General features: G+C 49.2%; 2 protein-coding genes across 7 annotated transcripts in view; one reads left to right on the forward strand and one right to left on the reverse strand.

Moving 5' to 3' along the window:
- Positions 1-17,930, reverse strand: part of LOC121595590 (phosphoglucomutase-2) — a 58,307-nt gene that overhangs the window by 34,247 nt on the left and 6,130 nt on the right. The gene's annotated exons all lie outside the window — the stretch shown is intronic.
- On the forward strand, positions 736-15,144 carry LOC121595593. Of its 5 annotated transcripts, none has more exons than XM_041919669.1 (5): positions 736-1,902; positions 3,406-3,560; positions 13,159-13,311; positions 13,676-13,859; positions 13,960-15,144. In XM_041919669.1, the coding sequence occupies exons 1-5, from the start codon at positions 1,452-1,454 to the stop codon at positions 14,406-14,408; spliced, it is 1,392 nt and encodes a 463-aa protein (XP_041775603.1). In that variant the 5' UTR covers positions 736-1,451; the 3' UTR covers positions 14,409-15,144. The 5 variants fall into 5 exon arrangements, with proteins under 5 accessions (XP_041775603.1, XP_041775608.1, XP_041775604.1 ...); XM_041919670.1 differs by lacking the exons at positions 736-1,902; positions 3,406-3,560 and adding exons at positions 9,089-10,313; positions 11,149-12,212; XM_041919672.1 differs by lacking the exons at positions 736-1,902; positions 3,406-3,560 and adding exons at positions 9,089-10,254; positions 11,149-12,212.

A 17,930-nucleotide genomic window follows, 5' to 3' on the forward strand; every position in this document is an offset into this window, starting at 1 on the left:
GTCGTGGATGGCTCAGCGAAATGGGTAAGTTGTTGCAAAAAGACGGGCGGAGACATTCCACAATTTGCATTCCGATGAGTTACTAATTACATCAAAATTGCTCATTCGCTTTGCAAAACGTTCCAAGGATATCTTAATTCCCCGGTACAATGCGAGCCGTATGTTTCATATCGACATGTTCCATATCATCATACATCACCACAAAACGATCAACGAAAGAGAGAGAGAGAGAGAAAGGAAGAAAAAACCCTAACCTAATCCCTGCACTATCTCTCCCCAGGAGTGCGCGTCCGTTTATCCAGAGCAATAAATGTGGCCGACGAGCAACCCCACAAGTTTTCCACCCGCTCAGCCCGCTCAGGGGCGCAGGGCTACGAATCTACCCTGCCAGCTGGAGACAGCAGGCTGAAAAATGGTGTCATCTTACTCCCCCGCGATCCCGATCCACACCACACGACTCCCCAATCAGCACTAAAAAGCAAACGCTAGAGCGTCCCAATCTTTCGCCTGCGCGCTGATATCAACTGCACCTCTCGCTTCCTTTCCCCGGCTTCGGAGGAAAACCCTAGTAACCGCGGGCGCGAAAAGCGGCCTGACAGCGACTCCGTCAAGAAGCACTAGAGCGCCAGCCAGCCAGCCAGACCCACCCCGAGCCCATCATACACTATCCTACGAGGGTGGTCCTTCCCGATGTGTCAAACTGACGCCGCGGGCACAGTACGCGGCCGGCAAGCAACAGGTCCAGTTCTTGCGAAGCACGCCCGCGGAAGTGTCGACGCCGTTTAGTAGCGCCGGACGACCTTTTTTTTCGGCGTACGAGATAAACCTGTCGGCGGATCTTCTCGCGTGCTTCCCAAAGACGCAGAGTGCCCGAGATATGGATTATGGTGGATCATATTTCACGAGTTTATCATTCACGTCACGAGAGCGGAGACGGATGACTTCGGGCTGGTGACTACGAAGCTGCTGCTGTGAGATGATCTTCCCGCTGGTGGTGCCCTCGCGTTCGCCCTTCTTTTTGTCGTGAAGATTCGCATTCGCGCCCGGGTGACAGTGAAATGACAGTCTCATTAAGTGTTTCCTCGCTACACTGGCAGCGTGCAGTAGTGCATCAGTGATGACAAACTGTGAGCCCCTCCTGTCCGTGTGTGATAATTAGATTCGCTGACAAATGCTGTCGTTTGCAATTGCCTTAACTAATTTGCGTGTCGCTGGCAGTGCGTGAAGGTCGCGCGAGTGTGCATGCCGAGATTTGGCCTCATTTCGTCGATGCAACCGATAGACACACCAACTAATTCCCGACGGAGATGTAGACCAATTTAAAGCTCCGCTCCATCCGAAAGCTCCATCCAAGATCCCTTGGGTTGGGAGTTACCTAGTGTCTCGAGTGTTTTACACAGCGTGAATTTTGATTGCCCCAAGTGTTCCCAACATCCGAGCGCGCCATTGCAATGTCACCCACCGCCAGCATGCAGTCGGTCAGCGTTGCGGAAGAGACGCCGCTCGGGCCGACGCCGGAGCCGTTCGAGCTGCGGGAGGAGCACCGGCGCCGTACCGGCCACTGCCGGAAGCGACTGCTGCACCTCGGGGACAGTCTGTTCTCGCTGTTCGTGATCACGCCGGTGGTGGTGGCACACTGGCGCGGCACCTGGGGCTGGATGGATCTGAACGGTTCGCACTTCCCGGGCTGGCTGTGCTTTGTGCTGGGCGCCACGCTGCACACCACCTTCGCGCTGCTCCGGGAGCCGCTGAATGCGGCCCTAACGCTGGCGCGCGCTGCACCGAAGAGTCGCTGGTCCAGCGTGAAACGGTGGCTGGTCAATCGCATGTACACGTACGCGTTCAGCATGGCGTGCCTGATGCATTGGCGCGGTGGCTGGAACGTGATGGAGCTGTACTTTGGTGAGTTGGGGCTTTCCGAAACCGGTTTGCTGGCCCCTGGTGACAGGGAGTGATGGATGATGTGACTTTACGGTTGGGGGAAATGTTAATATGTTGTCAGTATGTTTGTGTATACATTAATATAATTGAGCGTGATCATTAAAGGCAATTAATTGTGACGGCTCGACCGCACGTGATAGAGCACGTGCTTTTCAACGGTAACAAACAGCAGCAGTGATCGTGTTTCCGGTACACAAAGTAGAGTGTTAAGATGAAAGCATGGAATAACTTAAATGCATTAATTTTAATGAAAACAAAGCCGTCGTAATTGACATCATCAGGATGTACCGATTTGGTGGTGGCTGCGAGCCAGCAGTGCAAATTAACAACCATCGCTTGCACTGCAAATAAAATATCACTCAAAATGGAAGCTCAACACCCCAGTCAGAGCGAAAACCCGTTACCATCTATAATTGCCGCACCATTCATAACTCATAACGAGCGAGCCCATCAGCCGAGCCTCGCCACTTGATGAGCATTTATCAACGCGTGTTTTTACAGTCTAGATAAAATCCACGGCAAATCATCCTTTCGCCGGCTGTCCGTGTCGCTTCCGCCGTTTTTAGTCCCGTGCGATATTGCACCACCGCTACAATGACATCATAAATTAACCTGTAAAAAGCTACATCCATTTTATGGCTGCTGCCACGCAGCGCATTTCGCGCGCTCGGTGCTAAAAATAGTGACCTCCTCGCCCCGTAAGTTATAAAAACGAATTTCCACTCCACGTGGCACTTTGGCCCCGGTTTGTGTCCCGAGGGCACTCGTCAGCAAGGGCTCCAGGCTCCAGGGACGAGTGATGACGGGTGCTTTCGGGCACGCTGCTATTTTATCCAGCTTGCCACACAAAGTCTGGCGCGAGCGCTTGCGATACACTGACGTACGATCGAACGCGGGAACAGTTCAGGCGACCTGCTGCCAATCAACCGCTGTTTGCGGCCATTCTACACACATTACGTACCGACAATTAGCGCCGCGATACTGCGTGACGATAGTGTAATTACACACCGGTCGCTTGCCACTCGACGCGCTGGCATTGTGTAGCTGCCGCGAGCGAATTGCTACCATTAGCAGCATTTAGTCGATGCAAAAAAGGGGGAAGGAGCGATGCAAGTGATCGCCACCGGAGACACAAGTCTAGCGATCTCTAATCGATTATTTAATCGTAAATTAAATCACCAATATGTAATACGCAACGGTGTGTGTGTGTGTGTGTTAGCGCTCGGTGATAATATCCCGTCCGGGTTATGTGATGCAAAAGAATTCATTCTGTTTTTCCCCTTCAAGTTAATTATACCAGCGACACAATTCTAGTTTGTTTAGCTCATTCCACATTGGGCCACACGCGCGATGGAAGAAATTCACATTTGCTGCATCGGTCATTTTTGATTGGCTGTTTGTCCCTTCCAACTCTAGCAAGCCTTCCTTTCCTCATTCTTTTTCATCATTAATGTTTTGTTGCAGCGTTCAATCTCCTGCCCGCGCTCTCCATATCGGCGATCTGTCTCGTGGGGCTGGTGCTGTCGAAATCGGTCCGAAATTTGCTAGCGCCACCATTCATCATCCTCACCGATCGAAAGGAGGCGATGTTTAGCTTTCCGACGCGCTTCAGGATGAAGGTAAATATTTGCAGTCTATTAAATCGATTACCCGCCGGGGCCGGGGCCATTGTTTTGGTTTCTTTTAGAGCGGCTGAGAGGGCAGTAAAGCAGACGGTATGCGACTGCGAAAGCGTTTGCTTTAACACAGTGAAGAACGCTCATCAGGAGGGGCGGAAAAATGAAGATGGCTATCAGTGTCACCGGTTTTTGTAAAGGAAATTGTAGCTCTTCTGTTGATAGGGAAAGCACTCCTTGAGTTTGTTTGCTTATATGAGCTATAAAAATGCTATTTTGGGCATGTGTTGCACCTTACGTGGGAAGGCTTAATATAATATTTTGGGAGAATTCTGTTATATATTTTAAGATTACTAGATATACATTTGTTTTTAGAGTCTTATTGGATGGATTGGTCATAAGCGAATCATAAAACAACACAAAGGTAGAATGAGCAATCAAATCGAAAGAGCATCGCTTTAAATACCAGGAAATAATGACACCAAACAAAACGTAGAGAAGCTTACATTCTTTCTCTTTTTGCACCCTACTGATACCATTAACCGAAACATAATCGATCATAACCGGTAGCACGATAACGGGAACCTGTGACAATGATGCTAAATTAAAAGGCGCCGCCGACTGTGCATCAAACGGCCTGCTTATCATTTTGCGTACTGCGCTTTGTCACCGAAACCATTTCGCCCACTATTTCAGGCGCTGATCACGTGTCTTTCGGCGACAAAAAAAGGTCAGCCGTATTTATAAGCACAGCACCATTGTTTGTTTTCTCCTTTTTTATCTTGTAACACAAAAACAGTCGAGTGAAACCCATGACTTTGCCGTGTGGTAATGAAGAAATTTCTAATAATGTAGCAATTTCTCAAACCTTCTTTTCCGCGTACAAAAGCGTGCCAGCTCTGCCAGGAAAGCCTGATGACTCTGTACTTTGATTGCAAATTTTCCAGTGCCCAATGGGTACCGCACCTTCTCATTATCACAGCCCACATCATGCGGGTATTAGCTTATCAAACAAAACAACACCCACTGACAGGCTTAAGCCACGGCGGGCTAACGATAGAAAGTGTCCGAAACAGAACCTTCGTGAAATCAATCGGAGCCAACACGATCGCACCATGATGGCGCTTTGTGCTTTGTGCGCGCCTCCAACACTGAGGAGTGGAGTCGACTCTGTGTGTCCCTTTTTGCATTGGTTAAAATTCGCACTCGTTGCCACCCGTGGCCCCTGTTGTCTCGCCAATGAGTTCGCAAGCAATACCGTGTCCAGCAGCCGTTTCAGTTGGGCATGAAATCTCGAACTCAAAGCGCTTAGATAACCCGGAACAATGCGACAGTTGTCTGGCCCTACGCTATCTCCGCCAGATTGCGGATGCTCGCGTGCGAGAAAGCTTATCAGTTGGACCAGGGGAGGAGTGGCAGATGAAGAATGATCGAGGCAGTGGACGAGAATGCAAATATCTCAATAAATCGATTTGCAATACAGCCTTCCGAACGGTTAATTGTCCTGTAGTAGTGACGCACCGAGCGGTATGTCGTGTCCAGTGAAGAAGCTTCCTTCATTATCGCTCCCCCAAACTTATCGTGCCAAAAGAAAAGCTTCTTGCTAGTAGTGGTGGCAAGATCACCGATACCTGCCAAACACAATTGCAGGTTACTCAGAAAACGGGTAAGCGTTTACCCTCCCTCCGCAATGCCGGATCTTGCTGAAGTGTCACGCTCAGGGCGTGGTAGGCTCGTGGGATGCAAAGACGCACACAGCCACTCAATGATAAGACTCCCGCGACTAACAAGCCTTAAACCAGCACCATAAGACGGCATCACAACAATCTTATCGATACCGATCCGTGCGAAGGGGACAGATCTGTGAGATGGATGCATCTCCGCGTCTGTGGTACCTGTGGCAGCATCTCAACCCCGGCCCGACTGACTGACAGCTCTGCTCTAGAGGCTTTGGGGTCTAGGGGGGCAAAGTAACTGGAGGACTGGAGGACGTGAGTGCCCACAGTGGCCACACATAAACAAAGCAACCCACGGGCCACACCATGGTGAAACTATAAAGCCATTGACATACTTCCGACCAGTCAGTCTTCCAATCGGTGTCGGCCCGGGGTGCAGTCCACAGAGCGACAGTATTGTGCGATTAGAGTGCGCGCAGCAGTAGCATCCGAAGAAGCGCATCCACAAGTCGGGCTAGCGAAACGGACGGATTAGAGTGTCGCACCGCGAGTTTGAAGTGAAAGAAGTGCACATCGCCACAAGAGTTTTGCCACTAGAAACGCTGGCGAACGGTTGTGAGTGAGACGCCCGTGCGTCTGGCGGTTTCGCGTAGCGATCGGGCTACCCTCGTGCATGTGAATGTGCAGCAACAGGACTAAGCGGCCACGAACACGCCCAACCAGTGCTAGAGTGCGTGAAAGATTCGGGACATTCGCGTACCGTTCGCAGGATTCCGACTCCTGACAGTTTTTCGGTGCTCCCAGAGAGGTTTATTCTTTACTTTCTGAGTGTGTTCTGTCTGTACCCTTCAAAGCGGTATACAGTATGCGCGGTAGCTTTCTGAGGCTCGATCAACTGACCGGTAGTGCGCGGAAGACGCTAGCGAACGATGAGCCGAAGGTGCCGGATATCGTCAACAGCATCTATGCGGCACTCGTGATCGGCCCACTGGTAATATGCTTCTGGCGCGGCACATGGAACCTGATGGACATGCTGCTCTTCCCGGAAGATGAGGTGCTGCGCATGATCACGCTGCAGGTGTTCGGGCTCGGAGGACATCTGTTCTTCATGCTGCTGCAGACGACGCTGGAGCGATGGTTGGACGTTGAGGTGCGTCCGGTTTCGTTCTATCTGCTGTCCCGCGTGTACACCTACATCTACGGGGCGATGTGTGTGGCGACGTGGCGCGGCGGTTGGATACTGATCGATCGCTACTCGCCGCCCAGCCTGATGTTCTTTATGGAAGCGTCCCTGGTGGCACTGCTGCTGCTGGGGTCGGTGCAGAGCTTCTGCAACGTGGCCGGTGCACCGTTTGTCAATGATTCACCGGACGGTTACTTTGACGTACCGACGTACTTCAAATCGAAGGTAAGTCCGCCCATGCGGTTGGGTTCGCCACTACGCCAAACTGCCGGTCCATCCGTATGTTAGCCGTGACGGGGGGATTTTCTCTTATCTACCGTGTCTTCCGTGACAACCGTTCGATGTGGGAGAATAGCAATGGCTGGGTGTCGCGGTTTGTAATAACGTTCGATTGGTAAGGGTAAGGGGGGTTTGCAATACGTTCGATTGGTTGCTACCGAACGGGTTCGTATCTGGGCTGCTTGATCTACTTTGTGATTTGTTTGTCCCGGGCTGTGGTCTGATGGTATGTTGGAATGGTGGTGTTACAAGTGTTTTTTATTCTGGGGTTATAAAACTTCTAATCTTGGTAAACGCGCTCCATAATCAAACGGTGTCGCCTTGGAGCGTGACATTAAGCAGTCATTGAAACGGAACAACACGATCCCGATGCACAACAAACTTCACGAAAAGACAGAAGCCGTGCAAATGGGCAATCGATAGGGTTGAAGGGACTGGTACATATTACGACACCGCATCCACGATCCATTCAATGAACTGAATGGAATTTTACCTTGAGCGGCGTCCTGTGTTTAATCTCCCGCCAGCGATGCAATCCATAATCCAATCCCATGCGTGCGCATCCCGCGCTCACGCGTAATCTCACACAAATGTGGAAAATTTTCCATCCACCAGTTATCGGCATCTCGCCCGGGATCGTTCTCCGGGGGTTTTGCTGATACGACCGCTGACAAAACCCATTCGCCGAGGCGTCCGATGCGATGCGCCGCTGCGACCTACACCAAAACAACGCGGCGCTCGAAACGCATCCGAGCGAAAGTGCGTGTCACAGCACAGCCGCACAGCAGTGCGGCGGAGTTACGCGGATCATACCGACGACGTGCAGCCGGGAGCCTGATCGCTTTATTGCCCTGATAACGCGCCAGTATGCGTTTGATAATCGGAGCACAAGCCGAGCCGCGGACGCTCTCGCTCGCTACACACTCTCCGGGCCGATGTCACGCGCACAGTCATCCGAATGCCGTACCGCGCCGTAGCAGCAGCAGCAGCAGCAGCTGGGTGGGGGAGAACCTGCGGTCGTTCGTTGCACAGGGACGCAGCATCGCGGCTGCCGCCCGTGCGTGTGGCGCGCTCATGAAGCCAAACAAATCAAAGCTTCCGTTTTGCGGGTAATGTTTCTAAGGTTGTTGGCGAGCGGGTCACGAGATCTCGAGCACATTGGTGCGTAGTAAATATTTTGAAGCAATGGCAAACAAGTGACCTAGAGATAGAAACGCATTTTGTAAACAGGTCACAAAAAATAAGGGGTCAATATGTCTGTGAACATCCCCCACAACTTGTCTACAATTCTGGAAATTCTAGAATTTTCATCTTCTTTTCTATTTAGACAACCAAACTATCTGCTGTCTAGATTCTTCTCGCAACGCTGCCCTATTGTGTCATGAAGGCGAAGGGCTTATCAATTGTTGAAATGAAATTGTCATGAGGAAACTATTGAGAGTTGACAACATTGGGTGCATCTAGACATCTGTGACTTCTCTGGAAGAACATGTAAATAAAAAAACATGTTAGGTATTACAAAACTTTTCACATCTTCTTAAGGGTACCGCCAAGTGAAGTGTACTGTACATCTTCTGAAGTATGCTCTAAAAGCAAATTGAAAATCCAATTGTCATTTAGGTCAGACAATTGAGATCTAAAACAATCGTTTATGGAATCCAAATTAAATTGTATTCAAGAAACAAATCAACATATATTGTTTTAGTCAAACATAGAACCAATTCTGAATATGCAAAACACAAGTAGCCTGGAGGTCCGCAAAGTACGACTCGCAAGCCACATTGCGGATCTTTGCTGTCTAGATGGATGCTCTTTGCCGTTCATATATTTCGTGGAACTTTTAAACATTTTTACACTTGGGTTATCTATTTGGCTCTTCACTCTACAAGCCTTTTTGTAGAATTTGGTTCTTTTGGTCGCAAAGTTGGCCGACCCTTGAAGTAGACGATTCCATTTATTTGAAATGTTTAAAACATAACACCAAGAACTCTGCTCTAGGGAGCTTCGACGTGCTCTAATGAAGAAGAATGCACAAATGCAACGATACAGCTGCACCGATGTTCCCCTAAATCTCATCCAACAGCTTACCGCTTTCCTAAGGCAGGTAAGGGAAGGGAGAGAAACGATCCTTCATATGTGAGTGTTTATGTGCGATCAGTTGCCCCTACATCGACGCCCCCGTCAGATTTGGGGAGATCCGAAACCACAACACATTTCGGAACGTCAACAGGCAAGAATGTTCTACGCGCATGGAAAGTTACACACATGAACACAAGTAGGGGCACGTCTACCTCTACCTCCAGTGCCAGTAGTCCCGCTGTGTATGCAGCGAGATGGCTGCATTGCCCCGGGGCATGGTTTGCAGTTGCAGGCGCAACCACTACACACACCTAACGCGGGTGTTCGGCGACCGGCGGGTTATGTACGGTGATCGTGAACCTCTAGGTAGTACTACATGAACGGAGGGAAAGCACAGAAGTAGCAGACAAAACCGGACCAACAAGCGGTCGCTAGCGCGGTATATGTACGCAGTGTACGCGCGACAAGACGCAATCAATCACGCACATCACGCTGAAAGGGACACTACCACCAGACCACAGTTCCAGTTTGTGTGTGCCGCGACTATCACATTCGCTCCAGATCTGTCATATCCATGCAAGTCGTCTCACTCACACACCCTCACATAAACAATCGTTAGATATGGAGGACTGGAGCGGAGAACAGGGGCGACAGGGACATTAAAGCACGAGCATATCCCTACCCTGCTTAGCGCACCGGTGGCGCGGTGTCGTGCGCTCGTCAGCTGGCGACAACGATCGCGCACACTGGTGTGTGGCAGTGGCGCACAAACGTCCTACACACTCGCGCACCGGAGCGCACAGATCGGTACAGCCGCGCGGCAAAGGCACACACTACGGGACCGCGGGCCCGAACTGCCCAGTCCAGTTTGATTAGAACAATTTGGATGATAACAGTCCATTCCCGATCCGACGGCTGATTCGGATGATTCGGGCTAATCTGATTACTCGATTCCCGTGCTGCCAGCCGATCGGTACCGCATCGAACGCTCCCGGAACGTCGGAACGTGCGCGTGAATCCTGTAGTGCCACCGTGGTTGAGTGTGATCCTGAGCGCGGCGTGAGAAGAAAGAGAAACGAAAAAGTAACACGCAAAAGCAATCTGGGGGAAAAAAACAGCGGTGCGTGTGATCGGCAACAAAAAGGATATCTTAGCCCAGTTAGCGACTTGCGTAGAATTCAAAGTTACCGACGGATGACATCAGAGTGGTGACCGCCGCGTGCGTACGCGGATATCAATTGGATTAAAGGCATTAAATTGAACGCAGCACATTAGCGCAAACATTGCCCTTCCCCAGCGGTGTGGCCCGCCGAGGCGTCCACCATTACAAGTGATTTATTCGAATTATGAGCCGCAAAAAGTTGCGCTCCACGGTCGCCGCTTAACGATCGTGCCTCGATTCCGGTGTTTCGGTGTGCGCAAGGTTTGGTGTGCGGTTCCCAAGGTTTTGGTGCGCGGGAAGTGCCGTTTACTGTTTGGTGTGAGTGAATAAATAGCTTTTCGGCCAAAAGGCAAGAAAGGGCCAATTCCAGCATTAAGGTAGAGTGTGTACTAAGCGGAAGCCAAACAGCCCGTAGAGTGATACGGATATCGGCGAGCGTGAGCTTGATCTTTACCACCATATTGCTGAACTTCAAAACCAAATCCTGTGACCTGTTGTGGCGATTAAGTTATCTTCATTAGACTGACAGCCATCAGTGCTGAAAATAACCAATGAGTGTGCCATGGATCGGCCGGAGGTTCTTTTTATTACACGCCTGCCAGCGATATTTATCGTGCTTTATTGGCTTCTTATCAGGAGTTACTGCTTTAGGGTAGGCTCTAGTCGGTTGCCGCTTGGTTTGTTGCCAACAGCAACAAACGTTATTGTGGGATGCTATCGTCGGACGTTAAAATCAAAGAGTGTTAATGGCAGCAATGGCACCTCCAGTCTTATTCGGATTATACTAGATGCCTCTGTAGATATCTTCGTAGCAAGAGAAGATCTTTAAATTGAATCTTATCCAGGCTTTTTGTTGTCTAGGAGATCTAGATGTTGTGCATCTTGATAACGACGATCACAAGGTAGATGCCCCTTTTTTCGGTAAACCAATCTTTGCGGTGTTTTGTTTTTTTCGGTGGGAAGTTTCTCTACCAACACCAGGAAGAACTCGTTCGCGGTCTTATCAGGCACTCTATCAGCTTATCATATTTTGGAAACACGCTCCCTTACTCATTCACTTCCACACGGTGCCATTTATCGTCGGTGTATGGTGGTAAAGATCGATCTCGGACATCCTTCCGCGTGCCCAGCAGTGTCACAGTTCCGCTAAAGTGTGCAGCATGAGGTTTTGCCTCAGACGAAATTCAAACCATTTCTACTCCCTCTCCACAGCTAGTTCCTAGTGAGTCACTAGCGTGTGTGTGTGTACACCGAGCAGTGCGTGTGCTCGTTACGCTCGGATGACACGTTGCGAGTGTTGGTGCACTACTCGGTGTTGTGACGGTGACGTTCTCGGCACGGCCCAATTGGCTGGCACAAACAACAACAAACTGGAAATGAGTTGTACAGTGGCAGGGGTGCAAACGGAACGGTGATTATCTGCGAGGTGTAGTAGCGTGCACGAGTGCTAAAAAAAGCGATCTTTGACAGAGTGGTTCACATCACACAATACTCCGCCAGAAGCTCCCGTTTGTCTGCGGTGCCGCGTAAGTGGATACGAAAAAAGTGAATGTACTGCCCGGCCGCAAGGAACGTCGGTGTGGCGTATCGATAGCGCCGCCACACGCTACTGCTGCTTACCAAAGTGTCGGGCGCCCGGGATTCCGCTGGTGCCGCTGTAGACCTCGTGTAGAGTTTTGAGGATCAAGGAGCAAGGTCCCGTAAAAACCGCAAACGACGGGGGCAGCATGCGGGGCAGCATCGCCGGGATCGAGGACGGCATCATCGGCACCGCCCAGTTCCGGCCGAGCTACCATGGGTTGCTGCTCGAGCTGATCGACTACCTGTACGCCTCGCTGGTGGTGGCCCCGCTCGTGGTCTGCTACTGGCGGGGGACCTGGAACCTGATGGGCGAGTACATCTACCCGTCCGATCTGACCACCAGCCTGGTAGTGTCGCTCGCCATCGGCATCGTGGGCCATATCGTGTTCAACATCTTCCAGGCGACGCTGCGCCAATATCTGAACGCAGACCGGCACCGGATAGCGTACTATCTCGGGTCACGCCTGTACACGGTCATTTACGGTGTGGTGTGCGTTAATGGGTGGCGCGGTGGCTGGCAGCTGATCGACCTGTACACGACGCATGACGTGCTGTACGTGGTGCTGATCACGCTCGGCTGTCTGTTCATCCTGGCCTGTCTTAAGGGCGTGCGGAACGTGATGGGGACGCCGTTCCTCATCATCAACGACTCGCGCCGGGAGTACTTTGACGTCCCGACGTACTTCAAGCTAACGGTGAGACCGGTTTGGGCGCGTGTGCATGTCATTCTGTCCACGGCTTCACGTCTAGAATCTTATAAACAACTCGTTGTATTAGATAATTCCAAGATAATATCGTGTTTACGGCTGGGACTCTGGAGATAACCAATACCAAGGCGGGAGATTCCTGTCGTGCAAAACAGTCGCACAAACAGTTGTAATACCTGCTGCCTGTACAAAATAGGAACGATGTCAACAGTGCCTGCAATTCTACTCCAATGTCGTACAACGACTTAGGTAGAGCCGTACACAAAACTGCAAATAAATTGCATCCTTTGCAATCTACTCCCCACGATGATAACTTATCTCGTAAGCAAGTTTTAAGTGCTTACTTCCTCATCGTGACCCTTTAATTGTTTCGCTCGCGCATTCCGGGCGCTTACGGCCGTTAAGCCGCACTCTTCGTTGCATCCATTGCGTGTGTGGGCCTTCGGCTACACGTGCCCGGGACACTCGTAAACAAATAGAATTGTCCTTCGAGCTGATGTTAGCTTTCCGTGTAGCTCCGTCGATTACTCTGTGGTCATTTAGAACGCATCTTAAGGACCAGTAAAAGAATGAATACCGTTTCATGCATGTAGGCTTATTAGATATTCCTGTAGAAAAACAGACGCCACTGTCACAGCAAGTTTCTAATATCTAGCAGAATCACAATAATAATCAATTTTAAGTCAGTCAATGCTATCAATATGATGCGTTCAATTAAACGGTATCGCTCTTATCATTCAATTCTATTCCCAGTATTACTGAGATAAGAACTGCTTGCTGAAATGTACACTCAGACATTCGATAACTCCTACCAACTTCTTCATTTATAGCTGTACACATTGTTCAAGATCTCAAAAGATAATTCTTATCAAATCGTGATTCTTGCGAAGATTTCGTCTAATTCATTCTGTACATTTTATCTATATCCCAACAGGGCTCCAAAGACCCCGGCCTCTACGTACTGGACTGCATGTTTAGCGTGCTGGTCATCGGCTCGCTCGTAGTATTCGTTTGGCGTGGCCTCTGGGTACTGCTCGATCTGAAGCTCTTCCCCGAGGATCATGGTACATCGGCGTGGGCATCAATAGTAAGTAAACCTGCGTTGATTAGACACGCTGCTGGACGTTGATTAGCAACGACAATGCCAAAAGCTAGCAAATGGCAATGATAGCAAACACGCTAATGAAGTGACAAAAGCAAACCAATCGACCGCCACTGTACACCATTTGCACGTAATTGAATCAAAGCGATAAAACGGCATCATAGTCAGCCATCCACCATTTGATGAGCAGAATCATTCCCACACATCAAAGGCAAAACGGGGGCTATTTTTAGGGCCCAAGTTCACATTCCATTTAACTGTTGCAATGCAAAAGAAACCTCATCCCAGACACAAAAGACGAGTTTTACCAAAGGCTTATTGTGTTGCCTTCGCTTACTTTTCTCCATAGATCATCGGCTATGGTGTTACTGGGGTGACCTTCTCGCTGCAGCCGCTCATGCGATGGACCTGTGACCGGTTGACCGGCTTCTGGCGCGTCGTTGTCGCCGATCTGTTCCTATTCTTCAGCTTCATTGGCACAATCAACGTGTGGCGAGGTATCTGGCAGGCGCTCGATACATACTTTCTGCCGGGTAAGTTGCACGAAATAGTTCCCTTTCAATCCAGGGTGAAGGTGAACAATAAATGACTTCTTTCATTGTACATGTATGTTTGTTTCATCCCACTCTCCAGACGATCCTCTCCTTAGCAACTGGATAACGCACGGTGCCGCCCTGCTGCTGCTGATCCTGCTGAACTGCTCCAACTCGGTGCTGGTGCGGGGCGTTTACATCGACGCGGAAGAACCGGCCGGCCAGTGCGTTGTCTTCCCGGTCTACTACATTAGGCTGTTCTTCCAGAAGGAGCGCAAGAAGAAGCAGCGCCGCCTGTTCGATGCGCTCGAGCGGGCTGATCTTAACAGCACCGGTGGTGTGCTGCAGGACAAGAAGCACCTCCACAGCCTGCAAACGTCAGCACAGCAGCCCGCCCAGCAGAAGGAGCAGCAGAAGGAGGCGCACCAGCACCATATCGCGGCCGATCAGAACCATCAGGTGATCCGCAACCTGGAAGCCGTACCCCTTACCATTATAGACGATCCAAAGAGCAACGGTGATCACAGTAGTCAGCCGACTAGAAAGTAAGCCGTTAGGAAGCAGCACTGAGGGTTAGCTCAGTAGCTTCGGGCTATTGTAGCACAACCGCAGTAGAGCCAACAGGCGTTGAGACATTCCTCCATTCCCCATTTTTGGTAGTGCGCCGGAACATTCCACTATCCCTCGATAGACATATAATCCACGTGAAGTATTCAAACTGCTTAGAAGCACGGTAACAGTATTTGTGCTTTCAAAAAACGTTGAACGAAAAAAAAACTATAACAATCCAACAGAAACGAAACTAAAGCCACCAAATTAAATCCATGTAGTGTGTTTGTTATTCGTATAGGTCCCCTCTTTCCTTAACAAAACATTAAAGTCTCTTGGCAACGTAGCAGTATACTTGAAAACTGATGATGTATGTTTGTAGCCGTGTAAGTGACCATTAGTCGTATTAGGATGTTTTATTAATATTTTCTTTTAGATTTGTGTTACTATCGTTTTTTTTTTATCGTAATCAATTAAGGACTCATACTCGCTAGGCCGGGCGTTATTGTAGTACGTGCGCGCTAAAGAAGGAAAACAAAAAAAAACCCAAAAGTTGCGATCGTGTGGTTGCGCTGCTGCGTCGTGTTTTGCGTGTGTTAGCGAATGAAAAGAGAAGACAAAGCCGGGGCAACAGCGATGCTCCTATAATTTATAAATGGCAGTAAAACAACAAAAAATATGCATAATTCGTTTTGTAAATATATACCAGAATCGAAATCGTCATCCACAAATCGCACAAGCCGTTTGCGTAGTGTTTCCCCTTTCCCACAATGGAATCCGAAAACTGATTAATGCTTCAATGAAGTTTGGTTTCGTTTGAGTCATCGAATACCGTCACCGTGCTCTATTCATTCCAAAAGACTATCTGTGAAGGTAGACATCCAAAAAAACGCGGAAAAGTACTTGAAATTAATTAATGAGCTAAGAAACAGACGCTCGAAACTATCATGCGCAACAGTAGACAGAGCATACAAAAAGCCGAATCAATTGACGTAATTGAATTCAATACTGATAAGGTGCTTCTCTGCTGGCGAACCCTTTCGGCAAGACATCTAACAGCAATAGCAATGATGATTAGGAATAGTGGTGCGTTCTAGCGGAGCAAACTCTTCCAGCCGGTTATCCAATCATACTCCAAACTAATTCGTTCGCAACGCACGACTAAGATCAAATTAATCTGATCGTGCCAGCGTCGTGCTGAGTGGGTTCTTGACCTTCTGTCGGCTTGTCGGCTTAACGTTGCAGCGAGACCTTGCAGCGGGATGGGAAGCAACCGCCTCCCAACACACGGGATGCTTCTCATTTCGTAATCATGCGCTTACGCCATTTCCATTTCCCTAGGCGGATATAAGCGATAGTCATTTCAATGTCACACAATTAGGAGCACATTCGTAGTACCTCGTGGATAAGCGGCGCGTTCTGGTGCACATCGCCCACATGCCCCCCATTGGACCGCACTGGTTCATTAGAATCGACCATAGGCCCCGCGGTACCGTGAAGCGGAGCCAAACATATAAATCACTTATTGGCAACATGCTGGCAGGCATTCATTGATAAATTGACGTACGGCCGTCATGCGGCCCCTGTGCGCGCGCGCGTGTGTGTGTGCATCACGTACCGCGAGGTAACGCGTGGTTTTGATAATGGAAAAATGCAGGAAAAGTATTAGCCACATCCGGGCCCACCGTTGCCGATGGTGGTTTGCGGTAAAGGAGTGATCAGTACCTCCCTCTCGCAGGGCCTCGCTAATTCTAGCTGCTCCAGTGTGACGTTTTCCTGTAATTTATTCGACTTCCCGCTAGCCCGTGGGGAGCGTAGCACCGTTCCGTGGGGTACATTTTAATGATTGGAATTTTGAGCGCGTTGTAACGCGCGCGCCACTCGCTCTATGGCGAGGGACGTTATTCCGCATCTTGCCAGCACAAAATGAATGACCATAAATGAGCTAATTTTTATTGCTCATAATCCCAGCATCGGAAGCGCCATTTGTTTGCGTCCGTTTGTGGTAATTTAGTTTGATTTAATTAGAGCGGTTTTGGAGTTTGCTGGATTTAAACCACTACCGAGAAGGGTAAGGAATGAAACGGCTCTATTAAAACCAGCAAACGAGCTGCATCTGCAGGTCAGAATGAGGGCCGTTTGCAGTCCGTGCTGAAGGGCGTTTTATTACAAGCTAAATATTGTTCAGCACGACTTGTCAGTCAAATTTCAAATTCAATGAAATGCAAAAATAAGCAAAATTTGGTTCTGTCTTTGCAAAGAAAGAAATGCTCTTTCTTTAGAGTATGTGGCCTCCTTTCTATGTAATGGTAAAATCCCTTATGTTTCAAGAGTATAAAGAACATCTGAACGCCATCATTAAATTACTTAATGCTGATTATAATTTGACAATATCTAATTCTCATAGACCTTTCTCGCATCAAGTTCATTAAGTGTCTTGAATTACACTCAGCAGGGTTCGCTCATTCTTAAGCTACGCCCATGCCGAAACCGTCTCAATCCCATCGTTACCCAAATTAACAAATACAAGACAAATTTGACAATCACCATGCTAATAAGCTCTCGTCAAACAGCTGTCGTCACACAGTGAGTGGGGTTTAAGACGACGCGCAGCACAAAACTATGCTGCACTATGATACGGTAAGCGCAACATAAAAATAGCGTCTCGTATTTACGCAAATCAAATCACACGTTTAAAGACGCGCGTCCGGTGGTGACGTTCGAACGTTAATGGCTTTTCCGCAGACGGACGATGTTGACGGGCACATACGCGTGTGTGTGTGTGTGTGTGTGTGTGCCTGGATTGACCCCGAGATGGGGGTATGAGAGAGGAAAAACTAACGCGTTGTAAAACATGTGACAAGGCGTGTACTGGTGCAATACAGTTCGGTTGAAGGGTATCGGTTACAAAATCATTTCAGCAAAAGAATATAAACAGCGCGTTAATAAGGTGCTTTATGAAACCAACGAGCCAATTAGAGCCAACGACCGGAACTAACTACAGACCTTTTCCTCGATAAATCATCTCCGCGCACCGGGAAGGTACCAGAAATGCGAACGTAAAAGTGTTTGTTTGGCACTTTGGCACTGGCAAACGGTGGCGCTTGCCGCGGAAGTGTACGAGTGTGTTAATGAAATACCACGCAATAGCATATCGAGCGGGACGCACCAGAAACATTGTTACCACCCAGCAGCAAACATACGGTTGTGGCGGGATGAGGTGGGAAGTATTTTCGGTTTGGCCACACTCCAAGATTCTAGATCGCTCGGGGTGAATGAATGTTTGCACCTGAACCATGCTCGCGCCCAAGGACAAACAACGCGTAAAAACACGTATTATTGCACTGCACTGCTGCACTGCTGTTCTACTTGTGTACATGTGGTCAATAAACAGTTGATTGGTCGAATGAATGCTGGCTTTTATAAATCTTAAACTCAACTGAGACGCAAGACGGCTCAGCAAAGAACATCAATCGTAAGGTTAATGTGACCTGCAACGGGGCGCGAATCAATCTCGTGCCA

This window comes from Anopheles merus, chromosome 3R, assembly GCF_017562075.2.
Source record: "Anopheles merus strain MAF chromosome 3R, AmerM5.1, whole genome shotgun sequence".
Taxonomy (NCBI): Eukaryota; Metazoa; Arthropoda; class Insecta; order Diptera; family Culicidae; genus Anopheles; species Anopheles merus.